Source organism: Mixophyes fleayi, chromosome 5 (assembly GCF_038048845.1).
Source record: "Mixophyes fleayi isolate aMixFle1 chromosome 5, aMixFle1.hap1, whole genome shotgun sequence".
Lineage (NCBI taxonomy): Eukaryota > Metazoa > Chordata > Amphibia > Anura > Limnodynastidae > Mixophyes > Mixophyes fleayi.
Window position 1 is genome coordinate 8311863 of NC_134406.1, and position 22523 is coordinate 8334385.

The window sequence follows — 22523 nt, forward strand, 5'->3', positions numbered from 1 at the left end:
GCTTTCCCAGCTGTTAGTCTGTGAATTGCGGCTCAGGCCGGCAGGAACATCTCCTAAACCAGGGTTCCCCTACATAGGATGGTGCACAGGAGATTTATTTGATAAAAAGGATTTTTAAGTTGTCTTCTATTTTTCAGGAGTTTCTTTTTAAATAGTTGCAGACACACGTAGGGGCTACGAGGGCTTGTAATAGACCTGCGCGCTGTGTTTATGCGCAGACCACCAGCAGTTATGGTAATGAAAACGTTGCTCATCTCTGCTCACACCTCTATGAGGTACGAGGCGAAGATGAGTGAAGATCATCAAAACACCTGGAATATCGGAAGCTCTACGCACCTCGCTGCTAATTGTATCAGCCCCGTAGTCCTTAAAAGACAGTTCCACTTTTTGTATGTTTATAGAATGGATTGGCTCATTTTTGGGTGTTTGGTGGAGGTCTCTTCCTTGGGGCAGGGAAGACTGGAGCCGCATATCTGGCGAATTTTACATGCACACGCATGGTTACTGTGGCTGGGACTGTCATTGTATCACCTGATGAAGCTGTGTGATGACGCAGTGGGTGTGGCCTGATATGCTGCGGCCCGCTATGCAGGTTATGCCTGGGGGTAAATGTATCAAGCTGCAAGTTTCCTGCGGGTTTGAAGAGTGGAGATGTTGCCTATAGCAACAATCAGATTCTAGCTGTCATTTCTATAATTGTTGTAAATAAATGATATCTAGAATCTGATTGGTTGCTATAGGCAACATCTCCACTCTTCAAACCCGCCAGAAACGTGATACATTTACTCCCTGGTTTCAGTAGGGGGTCCCAAATGAATGATCTACACTAATGAGGGGTAAGTCCCTTTCTTCAAAAACATTTAAGATGTTTTTTATTGTCCATTAATTACACCCAGAACCTACGTGACTTATTATAATATTACTACAACTATTTCTAGGATACAGAGATATAACCCTTTGTGGGATAGATTTCATGAAACTACAGAGTGTGAGTAGAGAAGGTGTTCAGGGGATCTCCTGTCTGACTGCCCAGATGACTGGGGCAATGTCATGTACCCTTCACTGTGACCCTGCTTTCTGCTCCAGTCTTTAGCCCCCTCCCTCTACTTTCTACGTCAGGGGGAACTCTCATTTATATTCCATCACCTTACACTGACCCTAAATATGAATACACCTCCTGAGATGTCAGAGGGAGGAAGAAACTTGGGCTACCTGAGTTTGGGATTTTCAATAATAAAGTATTTGGGGTTTTTTATTTTTCCGGCGGTCCTGTATGACCTCAGAGAAACATTCCTCACTGGCTTAATGATAAACCTGTAGATATCTCTACCAGAAGTAAACCCTCCTCTTTATGCCAATTACACTGTGCCAGTGCGTTCTGTGGGTGGGGCCTGTAAATCGGGTACCTACAGACAGGCTGCAATCAGTCTGATGGTTAAGACTGTCCGTATCCTGCTCTTTGACGTTCATGCCAGAGGGTTTATCGCAGATGTACACGTGATGTGCGGGTGTTTTGCACGTGACAAGTATATAAACACAGTACATTTAATTTCCTGGCTAGTGCTTACCATTGTATAATTTAATTTTCCTTATCTATTATATTAAACACAAATTTGCAGCACAAAGTCTCCTGGTGTAATGGAATAGAAGTGTAACTCGTGGTTCTTGCTGCTGTTTCTCATGTTCAGTGAAGAATGATCCTGTGTGCGCGGATTGCGGTCACACTTTCCTCTTCCCATGATCAATACTCGTCCTGTGTGCTGATGACACTTGAATAAGAGCTCTGTGAGGAGCCATGATATCACTGGGGGGTGTCCTCTCTGAGCGTCCACTTGTCCAGAATTATCCATCAATTAGAGCGTTTGTCTGCGTTCGTGTATGAACAATTCTAGGACATTCCACGACGACCGGCTCTTTAATTTTTCCTTTTTGCTCCAAGAATCCTTCCTAAATCTTTTTAAAGGGGACTTTTGCTTATAAAGAAACCTTGCAGGGAATTGATAACCTAAACATCTTTTAATTTTCAGAACTAGATTTTTGTGAACACCAAGTAAGAGTGAAGGACACACTCAGGGTCTCTGTACAACAGCACGTTGGGTACTGGTCGCTGTGCAGCGGTCATGTTAGCGCACTTCTCTGTCCCTATCGCCGTATAACATGAAATGTTTCTTGTACAAATCACTATTTCGACTCCTATGTCGTTTCCGCAGAACTGCTGCCTAACCTTTAAGTTGCCTGAATGTTGTATTTGGTCTCGTTAAACATAGAAAGTATCTGTATGTTATTGGAAGGTGATGCCCAAAACCATAAGTAGTTATCTTACTATATTGTCCATGTGTTTTTGTTCTCACTGAGTAAATCGTTTGTGGCTGTCGTGTGCCCAATGGGATGGGGGGGTGCGTTATGTCCTGTTACATGACCACTGGGGGGGAGAGTGGGTGCGATATGTTCTGTAGCTCGACCACTGGGGGGGTTTACATGTCCTGTCGCGTCACCACTGGGGTACATTGTTCCATTGGACTCTGAAGCTGACCTACAATTATGTGTTGTACTAAACTTACTCGCACACTGTATCTGGTAGTGATTGCGATACCTCAGTGTTGCTAATTTCTGTGAGCTTCTCTGTTTGTTATATGTTCGGTAAAAATACTGTTGGATATAATAGATATATTACTTATTCAATAAACTGGCTGATGTTTGTTATGATGACACATTTTCCTGTACTAATTCGGGGAACCTGTGAGACCCCGAGAAGGGGGGGATCCGTTATAAATCTCAGTATCTGAGTTTAGTACAACTGCCGCTTCCTGCTGGTATTCATTGTTTGCTAATCGTTGAAATTGTTTAAGAACGTTATGTTAAAGTCCGTTTTTATTTGCTTACTGCTATTAAAAAAAAAAAAAACCTGTTAAATATTTTGCTAGAAAATGTAAAATAATTGCTAAATCCAGAAAATAGTTCATCAAAGTCTCGTCTGTTACATTTTTTTGTTGTTGTTTCTAAAAATATTGTTTGGGAAAGTATGTGACTCCTTGGCCCGGGTGAGACTGTTCTGTGACTGCTGTAAGATTTCCAGCAGCTGAAGAGGGGGGGGGGGGGGCGTGGCTCAGTGTCCATCTATGGCCTGTTCTGGCCCATTCTGAAAACACCAGTTATTTATATGTGGACATACAGCCCCCCCCCCCCTCCCTGACTGTTCCTCAGCTGAAATGTGTCTAGATCCCATGAATGTTCTCCCCAGGCCAAGTATATAACACTATTGTGGCCATTCTCAGATTAACCTCCGTGACGTGGCGTGCTGGGACTTGTTGTCAACCACGGGGAGCGCTATGAGTTCCCCATGTCTGACACGTTTCATGGCTCTTACACAAGTGCATAATAAATAGCCTGGAATCTGTATGTAATCATCCTTCCGTGTGTTATCTCTGCTTACTCCTGGTGTATCTTGGTCCTCTGTATGTTCATTATTCGGGGAATTTAGAAGGCATCTAAAGCATCCAGTGTTATTTTAGCAGCCAGTCAGCCGAATCTCACATCCTACTTGCTGTGACACTAACAGAAACGGATAAGGTTTCTGTACAAACTCACCATGCAAGTGACTGCATAATAGTACTTACACAGGGGAAGTTAGAGTGCTGTGGTCTCTTCCTGTGTGTGAGTAATTTGGGAAAAATGATTCATTTCTGAAGGCTCAGCCTGGCTGTAGATAATGCAGAGGGGGGGGGGGATGTAGAACTGTACGCTAGTGATGGTGCAGGTCGGGTCTGTGCCGCAGTGGCCCTACCCCGTGTGATCGTTAAGAAAATCGAAGTCACCAGAAATTCCAAAAGGATTCTGCTAAGTGCCTGAGGATGGCATCCTTCCAACAGTAACAATCCGCAGAGCCGAGCGGGAGACGGCAGCTGGGAAACTGCAGAGCTCTTGCAGATTGTCACGTTGGCTTTCTGCACAGCCCGGGTAAGTCATGGAAGAATTTCTGCTGCTTTCAAAGTCTCCATTTTTTTTTTCCAAGACTGAATTCCAGATTTCATAACTCTTAAGATCCCAGAACAGTTTTTTGGCTTTTTTTTTAAACCTGTTATTTTGCTTTTATGCAGCAGCAGCTTCAGATACATCGCTGCATATTCCATGCATTCCAGCAATAGGATGTTTATGTAGGAGGACTCTGCTGTGTAATATTTTGTCTTGTATGAGATTTCACATTGGAAGCAGAGATACTGGAGGATTGATGACTGATGGGGATAGTGTGACAGCTGACGTTGTCCATGCAGCAGATATTCCGCTTGTGTCGGACTCAGCACCGTTCTCTTCTCTCTTTTTAGCACGATACTGGAAGAGGAGAAGCTTCAGCAAGAGGAACGAATGAGGATGGAGTCAAGGAGGCAGGTGACCGTGTCCTGGGATTCGGGAGGCTCCGATGAGGCTCCACCAAAGGTCAGTATTACGTCAGCCTCCATCGCATTAGACTAGTCTGTTGGTTTTTATTTTATGGTTGTGTTTTTTGTTTTTATGTTTGTTACTGCCCTGTTAGTTGTGACCAAGGAATTCCTTGTTTGTAGTTTTGGTTACTATAAGTCGGCTTCCTCCCAGGAAGCCGCAGTCCTGATGTTTAGCAGTAGATAGCGCTTTTTCAGGGACTTCCTTGTAGCAGAAGTGTATTAAAATCTATAGTATTTCTATTATTATTACATAATAAGAGGAGAACACGAGTTGCCATGGGAGAAACTGACGTGTGGGTTTGTGGCACCTAGATCCTCCGCATATCGTCTGGAGAACACGTGTACTTTTAGTTATAATGTCCATATGTCTCTATTTTTAGTGTTCTGTGTTTTTTAGGCATTGAGGAGATAAAAGGTGCCTGATAATTCATCCAGATGGTGTATATATAGTATATGCCACATGCAAATCATAGAGCTTATAGTCCACACAAAGCACTTTATATTTGAATACTGAATGGTACGTTTTATTATTTTATACTTGGCAGTAAATGACGATCTATCTGAGACATTACTCTGTTATTTGTGTTTTAATTCTACTCAGTGGTTTGTTTTATATGAAAGGTTTTGAATTTCTGAAGTGGGATTAATACTATACAGAAATTTACATGATCATGATTCATTTTGATGTAACACTTTTCAAGCAAATCATTGTCAATTTCTTTCCTGGGGGGTATATTTACTAAACTGCGGGCTTGAAAAAGTGGAGATGTTGCCTATAGCAACCAATCAGATTCTAGCTGTCATTTATATAGTACAGTTTACAAAATGACAGCTAGAATCTGATTGGTTGCTATAGGCAACGTCTCCACTTTTTCAAACCCGCCGGTTAGTTAATATACCCCCTGGTGTCTTAAATTGTTCCCAACCGACAACAGTATACTCAGGGCTGCCAAGAGGAATTCAGGGCCCCGGTACAGCAACTTCACGGGGACCCCTTATAGTCGAGTAAGGTAAAACATTTTTGCGCCGCCACCGAGCAAAAATGGTGCATAAGTGGGAGTGGTCATGTGAATGGGGGTTGTGTCTGGCAGGCGAAAATCACTAGGCCACCCTCCAGCAGAAACCGTAACCACCCCTTCCCCCTCTTGGCGAACATGAGTATACTTACCTCGGTGGTAGCACTGAAAGTGTACGCTATGTACAGCTCAATTATTATTATTACTAACAATTATAATTATTATTAACAAGTAAGCGTTTATATAATAAGCATTTGTAATAGGAGTTAGTTTCCAATCTGCACACTACAGATAACTTTTTCCGATGCCATATTAGTAACGATTTTACAAACGACTGAAAGTCCCCATCGGCAGCCGATTCCTGTGTACACACTATACACATATTACACGATTTACCGTCGGATCTGTGCTCTTCATCTGTCATAACCATCGGCTGAAAAGATCATGACTGTGCACACTACATAGAGATCTATGGACACTGCCGGTCCTGAGTATGTACACACTGCATAGAGATCTATGGACACTGCCGGTCCTGAGTACGTACACACTGCATAGAGATCTGTGGACACTGCCGGTCCTGAGTACGTACACACTGCATAGAGATCTGTGGACACTGCCGGTCCTGAGTACGTACACACTGCATAGAGATCTGTGGACACTGCCGGTCCTGAGTACGTACACACTGCATAGAGATCTATGGACACTGCCGGTCCTGAGTACGTACACACTGCATAGAGATCTATGGACACTGCCGGTCCTGAGTACGTACACACTGCATAGAGATCTGTGGACACTGCCGGTCCTGAGTACGTACACACTGCATAGAGATCTGTGGACACTGCCGGTCCTGAGTACGTACACACTGCATAGAGATCTATGGACACTGACGGTCCTGAGTACGTACACACTGCATAGAGATCTATGGACACTGCCGGTCCTGAGTACGTACACACTGCATAGAGATCTGTGGACACTGCCGGTCCTGAGTACGTACACACTGCATAGAGATCTGTGGACACTGCCGGTCCTGAGTACGTACACACTGCATAGAGATCTGTGGACACTGCCGGTCCTGAGTACGTACACACTGCAGAACTGGAACCACATTGTTCTATCGTTGAATAAAACGATACGATGAGCTTTGGAACGATAGTAATTCATCGCTTCAGTGCACACACTAATGCGATATTGGGCCGAACAGTCTTTTATCGTGTGATTAGCATGATAATCGTCTGAGAAGCCTGTAGTGTGTACCCTGTCTTACTACTGGGTTCATTGTTTACCACTTGCTTCTTCCTAATAGACAAGTGCTGACCTTTGACACTGCTGCTTAAAAAACGGTTCACAGCTGTTGTGGCGGCTGCAGGTCACTACAGAGGCTGTTGTCTGACCCGAGCACTTGTGGGGAAATCGCACAATGTGGCCTAGTGTCAGCGATGGACATCCCACTTCTAACCACCTGTCTGGGCAACTGCTGGCCTCCGTAACAGCACGGGGATCTGTAGAAGGCAGCTGATTTCATAGGACTGGCACGTGTCCGATTGCAGAAGCCCGTGTCTGGTCACAGAGACCACCCCGTTCACAAGTCTTGTTTTCTGTTTGTAGCCCAGCAGACCGGGATACCCCAGCCCCAGGTCCAGCGAAGGCTTCTTCCCGAGTCCCCAACACATGGTACAGCCAAATCACTACCAGGTAATTTTGTTTTTCTGTGCCTTTATCACAAATATCCGTACGTTACAGATTTATAGATTTTGGTTTTCTGTTGCTGCAGAAAACGTTACTCTCCTCTGCTTGTATATAGTTAATATAGTCTGTAGTGTTTTGAGGGAATGATATTTTCTTCTTACTGGTGCAAAATAACTTAGTGATGACACATTTATCCCTGGCTTCCTCCGACACCGTCCAAAGATTTAATGGTGGAAATGTCCCTTCCTTATTGATGAGATCTGCACAGTACATTGTCTTCTTCCACATATTATACGCAATGATCATTATATATTATTATTCTCTAGACATCTACATTGGTGATTATTGAAGAGAATTAAAAAAATATATATATATTCTATAAATATGTCCTGATGGGATTGTAGGCTGTGAATAGGGCACAGTGCAGCCATTACAGATTACTTTAACATTAAAGCTGTGCTGATATTTCATTTATTAGCTGATGTGTAACAAGGTATTTAAACCCCTAATGATGAAATGCTGTTTCCTGTTTTTATTGTAAATATTTACAGATGATCGGCACTCTGTGGCAATGAGTAGTTTTATTCCACTTCAGTACAAGTAGATGAGATATCAGTATTCATACAGCCGACCGGCTCACTAGCTCCAATGTTTACCAATAATAGGGTTTCTTTTTACTTGCAACCCTTTAATCTCTTCGGAGCATTGAGTATTTAGCCGACTGTCTTGTACAAACCAATCACAGCATTGATTGTAGATTGCATCGATTCTCCTGCACTTTTTTTCCAAGATTTTTTCTGAGATGTGATTAGGAGCAAATTCAATTGCATAAATGATAAAGTCACGATCGTCCACACACAGGCAAAGATTTCTCTGTGTATGATGGCGTGACACATACACAGTGTAAGGGGTATTGTGCAATTACAACACACGTCATCATTTAATTGCATTAAGATGAACATTCTGCAACTTATCCAAACTGAATTTTAGAAAAAACTCATTGTAAATGTTTCATTGACTTTTGTTGCAAGACAGATTTCTGTTCAGTCCAATCGATTGTATTGGATTGTATGTCTAAACTGTAACATGTTGGTACTTTGATCCTGCTGATTTGATTGACCTGAATGTTACTTTCTGCAAGTTGTTAAATAATGATTGTACAACTAATGTCAGAGTTTGGAAACACTAACAGCCACAAGGAATTGGTGACGAATTGTTCACGGGACACGTAATCTGCAATGAATGTGTGTGAGAGACCCAGACAGACGTCCAGAGGAGCCTAAACGTGCATTTAATATAATTAAAATAGCAATCCTGTATTTTTAAAGATTCTATACACCATTTACAAAATGTATCTTTATAAAAACTGTTACAAACTAAATATTCAGTGTAATTGTAACATTTCATTACAGGAAATCTTTTTGGTTCTGAAATGTTAGTTTTGTGTACAATCTTTTGTACGTTTCGTTACTGCTTTAGTCTGAGACCAGAATTCACTATCCAAATGGCTAGAGAGGAGGAGATTATATAATAACTATTAATTGATTACAGAATGAATTATATATTTATGCTTTAAAAAAATATATATATATATATAAGATGGAACAAAAATAACGATTAAAAACATAAGCAGAATGAATTATATTTAATATTGGATAAAATATTTTTAAAAATCGGGTCCTGCTGATAGTTTGCCAGTAAGAATGTTCTCTCTCCGTAGGTGTCTGGTTATACCGTTAGCCACGGAATTCCCTCTATGCCCGGTAACATCTATCCCGGCCAGGCCAGCGTCTTAGACCATCTTGACTCCTGGAACCATCGTCCGCAAGACATCACCATGTGGCAAGCTAATATGGAGGTGAGTTATATTCCAGAGTAGGCCAGGCCAACCTGTGGCTCTCTAAGTGTTGTGAAACTATAAGTCCCAGCATGCTTTGCCAGTAGATAGTCAGCTGATAGGTGGCAGTGCATGTTGGGACTTGTAGTTTCACAACATTTGGAGAGACACAGGTTGGTCAGGCCTGAAGCATGCTACGTCGCCTCAGAATTAGCCTGGGTGATAAGAGAGGCGCACACACAATCATACACACGCACAATCTGGTGGGGCTAAGTGGTTAAATGCACGGACTGTGAAACAATGACACAGAGACTTGTTAGAAACCGCTGTTTAATCCCAGAATTACTCCTTGTGATTTGTACGCTTTGTCTCCCTGTGTCCCAGGCACAGAATTGATGTAAAGTTTGCCTGCGAAACTGCATGATCCCTATGTATAAAAGTGGGGACAATAGAATAGACCAGAACCTTCAAGCGGAGGGAGCACATCACCACACGTGTGTGTGTTTGTTTTAGTACCTGTAATAAAAAGGCCATTTATTGTTTCCGCTACCGCAGGATTCGGGGCCCTTGGACATGAGATGTTTGGGGCAGGTTCTACCAACACATTTAATGGAGGAGCGGTTAATAAGACAACAGCAGGAGATGGAAGAGGACCAGCGCTGGTTAGAGAAAGAAGAAAGGTTTCTGGTAAGTGTGTATATATGTAAATAACCTCTATATAATGCCGTAGAGCAGCGCTGAGCCGTTCAGTGTAAATAACCTCTCTGTATAATGCCGTAAAGCAGCGCTGAGCTACTGTAACCTCTGTATAATGCCGTAAAGCAGCGCTGAGCTACTGTAAATAACCTCTAATGCCGTAAAGCAGCGCTGGGCTGCTGTAAATAACCTCTGTATAATGCCGTAAAGCAGCGCTGAGCTGCTGTAAATAACCTTTATATAATGCTGTAAAGCAGCGCTGAACCTCTCTCTATAATGCCGTAGAGCAGCGCTGAGCCGTTCAGTGTAAATAACATAATAACCTTTCTGTATAATGCCGTAAAGCAGCGCTGAGCTGCTGTAAATAACCTCTGTATAATGCCATAACGCAGCGCTGGGCTGCTGTAAATAACCTCTGTATAATGCCGTAAAGCAGCGCTGAGCTGATGTAAATAACCTTTATATAATGCTGTAAAGCAGCGCTGAACCTCTCTCTATAATGCCGTAGAGCAGTGCTGAGCCGTTCAGTGTAAATAACATAATAACCTCTCTGTATAATGCCGTAAAGCAGCGCTGGGCTGCTGTAAATAACCTCTGTATAATGCCATAACGCAGCGATGGGCTGCTGTAAATAACCTCTGTATAATGCCGTAAAGCAGCGCTGAGCTGCTGTAAATAACCTCTATATAACGCCGTAAAGCAGCGCTGAGCTGCTGTAAGTAACCTCTGTATAATGTAGCTTTCTCATTATACCTCCTGCCGCTTGCACTAGTCGCCAGGTTTGTGAATAGGTGTTTCTGAGTCTTTCTGGCTGCACGGTCATAGTGCTCGGACCAATAGCAGGGGGGCAGATTCATCCCATGTGCAGTTGGCATTGCATTTGTTGTGCGCTATTACTCTCTGTTATCACCTATGTGCCATAAGAGGCTTTCTGCAATATCAATAGGACAACAGTCTTCCCTCACAATCTCGCTTCCCCCACATATTGTGTTGTAAAGACTTCCTGATACGTTTCCGTCAGATGAGAGCACTAGTGGGTGTGACCTCTAATTCACATACAAATGGACAGTATCAGGGAAGTACCAAACGGTTATTATTATCGTCCGTTATTTATAAAGCGCCACAAGCACCGTACATAGTGGGTTACAACATACAGCAAAGGAAAACACTAGGAGAGATGGCCCTGGTTCTGAGAGCTTACATTCTAGAGGGGAGGGGTGGACACAGAGAGGGTGAAACTTGAGTGGGGGATGTGGGAGTGATAGGATAAGGCCTGGTAGGTCTGAATGATAACATTGGGTGCATAGTCTGATTGGGTGGGAGCGGGAAGAGGTAATCAGGGAGGAGACGAGGTGGTGGCCATTGGCAGACCGGGTTGGTTGGTTTGCAGTGTGTGGAGATGAGGTTGGATGTGTAGGGGGGAGAGGAGTGGCTGAGGGCTTTGTAGGTGAGGGTGTGGAGTTTAAATTGGACCCGGAAGTGGCCAGTGAGCCAGTGAAGTGACTGTCAGAGAGGGGGCGGCTGAGGTAGAGCGGTGAGAGAGGAGAATAGTTTGGGCAGCAGCGTTGAGGATGGACTGACGAGGGGAGAGACTGGTGTAATGGTGTCCAGAGAATAGAAGGTTACAGTGATTGATGCGAGAGACGATGAGTGAGTGGATGTTTTAGTTGCATCCAGGGTGAGCGGGCACTCAGGCTGCGGACTTGAGAGACAGGAGAGGAAGGAGAGCGTCAAGCAGACAGGTGCTCTGTAAAATCTGGAGTCACATCTGTCTCTCCTTCGTCTTTTGACTCTGACCTCGTCATAGTTGCGTAGCCCTAGTGGTCCTTCTCTGCCAGTTTATTATAACTGTCTCTTGGACCTCGTCGCATTACGTCTTCTTACTAATTAATCATTTGACTTTATAAACTACTCCCGACTATTTCTGTACCTCTGTGACGAACGTTTCCCCTCTGTCCTCTCAGCCCCCGTTCCTGGGTCATTATATGTAGAAATCTCCTAGTTACCGTTGTCCAGTAACTCTATTAAATAGCATTTTGGGCAGAGGGAGCTGGGAATATTATTTATGATCTCTGTGCACAGCCAAGTCCTTGCTCTCCTCGTCCAACAGTCCTTCCTGTATAATATACTAAGAAAAAAAAAAAAAAAAGAGACAGACCAGCTTGTGCAATGCTAAAAGTTTTCAGTAATTGGCCCCACTTCCACTCTTGCTGCAGCAGCCAAGCCGAGAGCAAGTCTCTTCCTCTATCAGGAAACTGGATTTAATGCAGCGCTCTGTCTTCTGTTTGTTCTCAAGAAGAGGCCACGGGAGCTGTGCAAAAGCAACTCCTAAAATAATGCAAGTTTTCAAATGTTGTGTTGGCAGAATGGTACGATTTCCTCCGTCACGTTTTCAGCTGTTTTTTTTAGGTTGTTTTGTTTTTGCAAACTCTGTGCGAGTTTTCAGAATCCCTTCTCGCTGCAGCATTGAGGATCGTAGGATCCAGACACTGTTCTCTTCTCCACGTTTACTGTGCAGCTCGTCCTGTTCGCCTGCGGGGTATCGTAATTTATTTTTGTTTGTTTCAGAAGCCAGACGTCCGGCTCTCCCGCGGCAGCATTGACCATGTAGACGGCGGTATCCAGTGTCCGGTAAGTGCCTCTTCCTCCCGGGAGATTACTGGGAAGCTGGATTCTCCCTGTGTAGCAGCTGTTGTCAAACTATTCTACATACGGAGGAATAGTTTAAATACTTGTAGGGCTGCAGCATACGGGCTGTTGGGGCAGGTGGAGTACAGTCTGCAGCACCAGAATCCTCTTTATAATTAAGTGATCGTTCTACAATTCATAATCTCGGCTGACAGCAGATGTTTAGTATTGGCTGCAGTTGACGGCTGTAGACCTATAGATTATGTGTTGTTATTTGTGCAGTACAGACTTTCATTGTACACCTGAAATGCAAACATTATTATATATATAATATTGGTTTTGCACATATGTGTTTTAGCTTACTGTATGTGATTATATATGTGTTGTGTGGTTTGTGTATGTGGTTTCTTGGGTGTTGGTTGTATATATCTTTGAACTAGAGGTGTGAAGTTTTAGGCATATCTAGTTGCACACTGAAACCCTGCTGTCTTCCGTTACTCTCAGTAATTGCCTTAATGTATGTTGAGAGGGAGAAGAGGTCGTTGCTGATTTTGGTTTGTTTTCCGATGATCACTCAGGTGTTTTCGTCGCACTCCCCGATACCTCTGTCTGACGTCTGACGAGAGCCAGCGCCCTCTTGTTAATTGAGACTTTTTGTTAACCTCTTTAGTGCCGGCGGGCATCTTCCGTACCCCCACGATGGCACAAAACACGGATATCCATGTCTGTTCTGTTTTGGAGCATTCACTGTGAGATATAAAGATCGGCTTTATACATAGACTCCAATGCCCGGGTCCATATGAAGGTTACTGGCACAATGCCAGGAGGGCATACCACATCCTCTGCCAGGGTATACATGCCAATAACTGGTAGCATTGGTGATGCTGCTTCTCAACTCTGCAGTATAAATATTGCATCTAAACTAATCTGTCTATAGGCCAACGTTATGTTACTAGTCCATTGTCGCAGTCATTCCACGTGGCGTCTGTGTTCCATTCTCCCACCCGCTCACCCTCCGGTCACGGCTTCCACATCTCCATTTCTGCCTCTTTCTCCTTTATCTCCTTCCTTCTTGTCATGCCTCAATCCATCCCACTAATCTTCCCAATAGCCGCCTAGTCCTCTGTCGTCTGATTGTCGTTCCCTTATTTCTGCCCTAATTATTTCCTGGTAATTACTTTCTACAACAAATCATTAACCCACCTGCTCCCGTCAGCCTGTCCGCAGGGCCGCCTTCAGCTCCGAATTCAAGTCCTATTAATAGCTTATATTCCTGCTTTAAATTTTAAAACTCACGTCAGAATAGCTGGAGTGAGGATTTGAGGAAGAACTTTGTTATAAACCCTTAAACCTCAGGATAAGACTGGTCCCTCGGGCTGAGGGCTGGCCCCCGGCCCTGCTGTAAGTGACAGTAAATGTACAGCCGGGAGTGAGAGAGAACATTCCTCCTTAAAAGCGTAGTGACAGACAAATATTTTGCTGCTCTCGTCTGAATTCCTTTCTCATCCCATGAAATCCTCGACCTTCTGATTCCCGAGGCTGAAAACGAATGAGGGATCTCTGTGTCGGAATGCCTGTGGCTGGAAGACCATTAAAGGGAAGTTGGATGAGCCCAAGGTTTAGATAAGACAGCAACAAAAATTCCAAAATTCTCCCCCCCTCCCTCGCCTCTGTTCTTGTCCCAGAGTAAGGTTCCCCAGCCGAGGACAACTTGTCACTGCAGCAGCCAAAGCAAATGTCTCCAGGATCGCGCTCCTCATACTTCAGCGTGCAGGGTGTATGGCGGGCCTGTGACTACATGTAAACACAGCAGACATAATTGAGGGCCTCGCTCAGCACTGTTTAAATGTTTAACCCTTTTATTTCCTGCCTGCATCCAGCAAACGGTGCACTTCTGGCCGTAGATCACACCCGACATCGCTGAACCGGTTAACGTCAGAATCGGTTCGTTAGGGACCAGTGACATCTCGGTGTCGTTATCATGCACAACGTTGTTAGCGGTTAGAAGGCAGCAGCTTGACAAATAGGGAAAGAAAACTTAAGGGAGCAAGTTTGGCTATTTCCGTTTATTCTCATACACTGTCTGGAATAGAGATTAGTAGGATGGGCAGGTGCCTAAGGTGTGGGGAGATTTTGAGGCAGTGAAAACGCTCCTGATGTAAGTTTTCATCACCCTTAGATTTTCTTAGGTTTTCTTCCGCCTAATGAGAGCGCACAGCGTAAATGATCAACAAAACAACCACAAATACGTAGGTCCCATCTTTTTAAGTCTGTGTTCTTCCCTACCCCACTGCCATCTTTCTATAGGGGAATCTTTCAGTGCTGGGATAAGTATTGACATGTGGTCTCTGATCGCAACAAACAAGCCTCTAATAACATCAGTGGCTTAGACAGTGATTGCCCTCCCTACTTGGCATCCAAAATTAAACTTGTGACTTTACTCAAAAATCTCAAAAGCTACTGTCTATTTCCAGCTGAACAGGAAACCAGTCCACCAATACGGAGTGTGTTGCAGCCTGTGCCAGTGTGCAGGCGATTTCAGGAAATCTACCAATACTACTTATGTAACGGTCTGTCTGCAGTTTTCTTTATCCGTTCAGTGGTGTAAGAACATTACTCAACGATGGAAATATCCTCTCGCTGCCTATGTGAGAGCCGACGGCATCACTGAGAAGTCACAAATAATTTTAGACCATATTCTATTAATACTCGTTATTTAGGATGTCATTTTATTTTTATTTTTTGCTCCTTTAAAAAGTAGGGACTAAACGGCCTGAGTCATTAAGGAAAGTAAGGCAAAAAAAGGAGCAAATGTTCTCCAGGACAAACCATGTTACAATGCAAGGGGTGCAAATTAGTTTATTGTTTTGTACATAAGACAAATACTGGCTGCTTTTTCATGTAGCACACAAATACTTGATAGCTTTATTTTTACACTGAAATTTAAAGTTGATCTAGGACATGTCCTACCCCAGCTATAAATCTATCCCCACATTTTAAATTTACCTCCCCCTCCAATGCAACATGGTTTTGCCCAGGTGTAAAGTTACTCCTTTTTATGCTTTGCTAGAACACATGAAGTCTTGAGTCAATAAGGAGAGCAAAGTGGCACAAACTAAACGGCACTCATTAGCATAAGAAGATTCTAACGTAGCAGAATGATTGACGATATAACGTTATGGGATAGGCGTATAAGGGAGGACAACGCTGAAGACTTGTACAACATTTCTGCTCCTCCTATGGAATATAGCCCTTAGTCCCTGGACTGTGGTCATACAACAGAGCTTTAATGTCCTTCTCCAATCCACAGCCTGGTTCTCCTCTATGCCTGTCTGGATAATATACACATTTCTAGGGGCTTCTTAAGCCGCATTAGTCTGTAGTGGATCCTGGCTTCTAGATTTGTTGTTGCGACATAAAATATAATTTTGTATACGTGTCTGTTCTCTACGGGTTTCCATAATGTGATATTTTGTCTTTACAGGCCGGTAACCAGCACATCTACCAGCCCGTTGGGAAGCCAGGTGAGCAGACAGCGACCGCTCGTGGCCGCACATCCGTGTACCAGCAGATAGTACACGGATAGAAATATTACTGCACACTGATTGTCTTATAAACTCTCAAATTCTGTCCGTTAAATTAAAGGAGAAATAAACTTTCTGAGGATATACAGTGAAACATGAGTAATTCTGCACAGACGTCTGTTCTGTCCTCTTGTAGTTTATAGGTGACTGCAGCCATTGTAATTGCTCTGACGTAGATGTGACTCTATCAATGCTCTCTCCTTACCAAGCCGTAGTCTCTATCGCTGCATCTCTCGGCCGTGGGAGAAGCCTCACTTGGCAGAATCAGCTTTGTTTTCACAGCCTTTAGTTAAGGGAAAACGGATTGCAATCCCTTGGGATGAGCGTAGACTAGACAGATGGGAAAAGTGTGGTTGTGAATCTGTTTTCTTATAACACGTTTGCTTTTTGCTGTGTATCTAGATCACACGGCTCCGCCAAAGAAGCCCCCACGTCCTGGAGCCCCCAGCCACCTCAGTAACCTGGCCGGGCTGAACAGTCCTGTGGACAGCTACAACGAGGGGGTAAAGGTAGGACTACAAGTACCAGCATCATCCCCAGAACATTCTACTAAACCAACAGCTGATAGGGGTCTAGGAAGTAGATTGGTGATAGTGCTGTAGGGGGAGGTGTGAAATTGGGTTTGTTTGTTTCAGGTCATTCGGATGAGCCCTTTCTGAGAAAATAGTTTTTTTTACACATGCAGGGGCGGATCTAGAATATGTTTGTTCCCCGGGGGGGATGTTAGGGCGGGGCGATTTAGGCCCCGCACCCTTTTCAAATTCTGAGGCTGCCGGGGGCTGCACAGCCGGGCAGCACACTGTCACTGCCAAACGGACCTGCACACACTGTGCAGCCGTCGGCAGCAAACCCCTGCTGGGGGGGGGGCGATTGCCCCGATTGCACCCCCCCTGGATCCGCCACTGTACACATGTGTGTTCATGAGGTAAAATTACCTCACGAAAATGAGTTTGACTCGTCAATAATGTCAGTATACCAAATTTCAGCCCTTTTTGAGGGTTTTTTTCCACACACACTAAGAATTTAGTAGGTCAGGTAACCCGTGCATGATACTCATGCATTCTAGTCAAATAAGCTACTTAAGGTGTTAAAAACTCCCCACTGTCACCCCCGGCAACCACCAACCACTCCCAACTGTCACTTCTCCTTCAAGAAATATATAGGTCAGTGTATAACTCTGCCCAGCAGGTGGCGCTGCAGCTTGGTTGTTTTTTTCCCACACACAGACTAACACACGCCACTAGACATTTATATTAGAGATATATATATATATATATATATATATATATATATATATATATATATATTATATATATATATATATATATATATATATAATGCTACATCGCTCACGGGAAATGTAGTGCTGTATGGAACATATAGTATGGTCCAGGAGCATCTAATAATAAATGCACACTGGAGCCATGGTACATTGTGTTAACAGCAGCACAGAGTATATCAGAAGATGAGTGATGTGTTAGTGAGGACAGGGCTGCATGTGACAGGGGCAGTGACATGATGTGAGGAGGGGAATGGAGGCAGCAGGAAGCCACAGACTGAGCGTTATATAGTGGAAGGAGCAGGGTCCCCAGCAGCACAGAGTATATCAGGAGATGAGTGATGTGTTAGTGAGGACAGGGCTGCATGTGACAGGGGCAGTGACATGATGTGAGGAGGGGAATGGAGGCAGCAGGAAGCCACAGACTGAGAGTTATATAGTGGAAGGAGCAGGGTACTCCAGCAGCACAGAGTATATCAGGAGATGAGTGATGTGTTAGTAAGGACAGGGCTGCATGTGACAGGGGCAGTGACATGATGTGAGGAGGGGAATGGAGGCAGTAGGAAGCCACAGACTGAGAGTAATATAGTGGAAGGAGCAGGGTCCCCCAGCAGCACAGAGTACTGATGTCAAATTCCTGCAGGATGGTTTATGGTGTCAAACGCCCAACAGTGTTCATTCAGCTGATTTGTTTGTTTATGGAGATTGTTAGAAGTTATCCAGCAATGTACATCACCAGCTGTTCAATTATTTACATATAATAATGAGAAACTCTGCATCCTAAAATAAGCTGATTTGTGGTAGCGCTGTTGCTTTTGCCATCTGTGGAGCTATGTGTCTGTGTTTTCTTTCGAGCCTATAAAAGTCATATGTGCCCATATCATGGCATTAAGCCTGTTGGTGGCATCTGTCCGGTTACAATGTTACTAACACCTCCTGTATCTCTTACTCCCCCTGTACATATAATGTTATCACATTAAGGTAGAGCTGCTGTTTACTGTCGTTGCTGTTGGTTCAGTCTCTGTATCCAGGGACCCGACCTCTTCTAGAGAGATCTCCAAACCAAATGTGATTAGTTACCTCCAAGTGTAACCAACACAAAGCAGAGTATGTGAGCGTTGCCAAACCACAGCATTGTTGTCATACTTCTCTCATCCTCACCGCGGCACCTGCCATAACCCTCATACATACTGCAGACTTATTGTGTTGTGGAACCATCACATCGTGGATGTTGATACTTTGTGTCTGTTGTATATTTTCAATTTTCAGAATTATTTTGCAGACTCCTTCGACTCCCCAGTTTAATTCTTCTCCACCACAACTATAAAGTGCGTTCTGTGCACAGCGCCACCTAGCGGCAGTGTCTTGCATTACAGTTTCTAAAATTTTCTGCATTTCTTTTAGATTCAGCCGCAGGAAATCAGTCCGCCGCCAACCGCTAATTTGGACCGCACCAATGACAAAGTGTATGAGAACGTGACCGGTCTGGTGAAAGCTGTGATAGAAATGTCTAGTAGGATCCAGCCGGCGCCCCCGGAGGAGTACGTCCCAATGGTGAAGGTGAATGAGATACTGTAACCGCTTCTAGGGCCTTTCTGACGACTAATTTACTAACATCGCATGCCGCCATGTCTGTTCCACCACAACTCTCATCATCCCTGTCCACTTACTGCTAGCGGGAGATATGGTCCAACGGCTTTAATACTCTACCTGTACAATGACACAACATCCATTGTGCTGCTGGGTCAGCTTAGAAGCTTTTGGAATTGACTTACAGTCTACTAGGTAACAATCAAGTATTGTACAGACTGTGTCTTGATGGATTGGCTTTTTCAATGACATTGCTTAACTGACATGCATTGCTTTATCGTTTGTGCTTGTTGCTCTGTGCACTTTAAACTTGCCCTTGGCGCTGTAGGGATGGCTGTAGCTGTTATGGAGAATGAGGAAATATTTAGGTGAATGCTAAACTTAAAATAGAGGCTCTCTCATATTAAAGCACAACTAATAAACTTCACAAACGCATACTTAATAGGTTCTGGATTCCATCACAACTGACGATATTTGAGATTAAGTCGTGATAATTAGTGCAGATTTTGTTTATATAAAACCCACATCACCAGTTATGTCATTGAAGGTCCATAAGCTTTATAACTATCAGCAATAACTTGCACTAAGTTACAAAACAAATGCAAATAGAACGTAAACCTTTTGCGTTTTTGTTATTGTCTGTGAGTTACAGGAAACTAATTTTTTATATTGTCCTTATGTGAACTTTTTCTTTATACACAACAGCAGTGAAGAATCGGGGTAAAGATTGGATAATGAATTTTATCTTCTGAGACAAATCTTACTTTGTGGGGATTAGTTCTTGCTGGGGGACATTTCAGATATTACTCCATATTTTACAATTGTGCTCTGAGCCAGTTAAACCGAGAGTCGCTTCTAAATATTCATTGAGATTTCACATCAAGATAAGACTGTCTTTTGGTAGAAGTATGAAGTCTATTTTTAGTTCAATATTGCACCAGAAAAATAGGAAGAAATGTATAAAGAATACTATTCTCTGTTACTTTTGCAGACTTAATGCCACCCCAAAATGTTACCCCAACAACTGACTAGTTCCCCCAAGTATGGTGATAGCAGCTATATGTTATGTAAGGTGCAGTTATAGGACTTATTACTAGATAGATTCAGTGTAACCTGGATATGACGGCTGCTGACGTGCCGGTATCTGTTGGTGATGACTAATGGGAGACCCAGAACCGATCTCACCTGCAGCTAAATAGGCTTTTATCCAGGGAGCTCCCTGATGACCTCACAGCTAATGTCACAAGATTCCCTTTACCAGTGTGAGGTCTGTGCAGCATCTCGGCCATTGTGTAATTTGTAGATATAAACTACACAGAGGGCATCTGTAATAACCACTGACCTGTCTGCTTCATATCCAAAGGGGGTTGGTTTGGCGTTACGGACGTTACTAGCGACTGTTGATGAGACCATTCCTGTTCTTCCTGCCAGTACTCACAGAGAGGTAGGTGGTGCTCGGTGCTCTTGTATATTATTCCTCACTCCTCAAACCATGTTCTTATCACACACGCGATAAAAAGTCATAATCCCCCAAAAATCTGATTATAAACTAAACTGTGAACCTCCGTCTGTGCATCGATTCCCTCTTTCCCCAACACAGTGGTTTGTTTATGGATGATCATTTAGTCATAGCCAAATTTTCCTCTCCGAATGTTTTTAGCTGCCCTTTGGGGGTACACAGTAACAATTCTACGTAACTGATGTCCTAATTAGGGTCCACCACGATTTGACGCTGATTTGTGCCGTTTTAGATTGAGATGGCGCAGAAGCTCCTGAATTCGGACCTGGGAGAACTCATCAATAAGATGAAGTTGGCGCAGCAGTACGTTATGACCAGCCTCCAGCAGGAGTACAAGAAACAAATGCTGACCGCTGCGCACGCACTGGCCGTGGACGCCAAGAACTTGCTAGATGTCATTGACCAAGCCCGGCTGAAAATGATCGGACATTCCAGGCCGCATTAAGCGTCAGAGCCCAGACTCCTGTTACGTCTCTGTCTAACATGTTTTCCATGCGGGATTACGTCAAGCCTTCTACCAGCAGTCCTCCGCCTCGGCCAGCAGTCGCTTCTCCAGTGCTGATCGGCGCCGCTTGAAGTTTAATCCTTTTCTCCGTAAGTTCTCGTGGCCGCGATGCCGCTGGCCTGGTTTCACCGATGTGTCCGTCACCGGGAGTAAATGTTGGCAGAGAACTTTAGAGGATCGCGCTTGTGACCTCTGTTCACCTCTTCGCCATCACACAGAGGGATGAGTAGAAGGTTGGAGGCCAAGTACAGCCCGATAAAAGATTACGGCTCTGATACCAATTAATCCGGGAAAACCAGAGCGCTCACAGCGTCCGTCCGAGTCGTGACCGCCGGTGGAACTGGAATCTCTTATCTTTTTTTTATTTGTGTTTTTCTTTTTGTTTTTTTTAATTCCTATAACATTAAGTCACAATATGCTACTAAGAAGCTCTATTTTCAAGACTTAAAACTATTGAGAGACTTATGTTGGGTCTCTCCAGCTCGTTGCATTTTTATTTGCCCCCTTTGCTTCCAACCAAGATGACTGACGTTCACAAAGTGAGAATTTGTTGGTGTTTCGTTATTTCTCCCTCACTGGAATCAAGTACCCGGAATTCCTTTTTTGTTTTTCCTTTTGTAGGTCGGCTTTTGTGTTCTAGAATTTTCATTTTGTAGCCATGTATAAAACACGCTGCTGACTGACAGAACGTTGGCGTGTAGAGAGATCCAGAGCCATTATATATATATCCCATTTTTTTATATAAATCTATATAATTTATAAATAAATCTTAAGGCCGTGCTAACATTTCAGATGCTTGTAGCTCTCTCGCTCACGCCTGTCTTGCCTGTTAATACCCGAATTTCAAGGGGGATTTTTTTGGGAGGGGGGGAGGCGGTGTTTGTTGGTTTTTTGTTTTTTGCTTCTTTTTTTTTTTTTTATTATTATTTTTTTATTTTTACTACCCAAATAAATTATCAAACCATTTTCACTCTTCGACCCGTTCCCCTCCCTTGGGTTTGTCAGGGGGGATATAAATTATTCTCAGGAAGAATATAAAGAACTTGTACAGATGAATGGAGTGTTTGAGGGGCGCGGGACCTGTCAGCTGCTACGATCTGATGGGTGGAGCAAATATTGAACTTTTATGGATATATCCAGATCAATGTGGACAATTGAGCAGCTGAGAAACTCAACACCCTCTTTTGAGATCATTAATTATTAAAGGATTTGAATATATTGATGGTTTTGTTGGAGTTGTTTTACTTACGCACCGACCTTAAGGATGATCATGTATTTAATGGGCTTTGTATGTAATATTCCTACTTGCATGAAAGAATGTTGTTCCTTCTCTATTCTCCAAAGTAATGTAAATTCTAGACTGAAATGTCATTGTCTGATCATGGGGGGGGTAATTTTACAGATACACCCCACAATCCAACCACTCGCGTGTTAATTTGACCCCACACGGGTGACCGGGTCAGAGGAGATCCAGCCGTTCAGCAAGCAGGCAGTGAAACGCGTTGGTCTCAGTAAGTGTGGTGGAAAGCTGACTGTGCACACTATTATCATTGGATCATTATCTGGTACCACAATAGGATCATGCGCTCTGTGATACTGGGCTGATTTGCTCATATTACTAGGAGTATCATAGAGTATATAGCCTCCAATCAGTAGAAAATTACCACAAAGGGATTTAAACACACTTGAGGTAAATTTCTGCCTGTAATCTGATAACAAAACATTTATAGGTAAAATGGGCAGG

The 22523-nt window shown here is 43.6% G+C and overlaps 1 protein-coding gene across 10 annotated transcripts in view; it reads left to right on the forward strand.

Annotated features, from left to right (window-relative positions):
• Positions 1-22001, forward strand: part of PTK2 (protein tyrosine kinase 2) — a 145335-nt gene extending 123334 nt beyond the window's left edge. For 8 of the 10 annotated variants that reach the window (XM_075211668.1, XM_075211665.1, XM_075211661.1 and 5 more), the window contains 10 exons: positions 4323-4434; positions 7061-7147; positions 8862-8999; positions 9534-9665; positions 12243-12305; positions 15787-15826; positions 16289-16395; positions 18570-18725; positions 20119-20199; positions 20507-22001. In XM_075211668.1, the coding sequence (XP_075067769.1) occupies positions 4323-4434; positions 7061-7147; positions 8862-8999; positions 9534-9665; positions 12243-12305; positions 15787-15826; positions 16289-16395; positions 18570-18725; positions 20119-20199; positions 20507-20719 (1129 nt within the window). In that variant the 3' untranslated portion in view covers positions 20720-22001. Of the gene's footprint in view, positions 1-3232; positions 3958-4322; positions 4435-7060; positions 7148-8861; positions 9000-9533; positions 9666-12242; positions 12306-15786; positions 15827-16288; positions 16396-18569; positions 18726-20118; positions 20200-20506 lie in introns of those variants that run through there. The other 2 variants (XM_075211669.1, XM_075211660.1) reach the window with 2 other exon arrangements.
• The last annotated feature ends 522 nt before the right edge of the window (positions 22002-22523 follow it).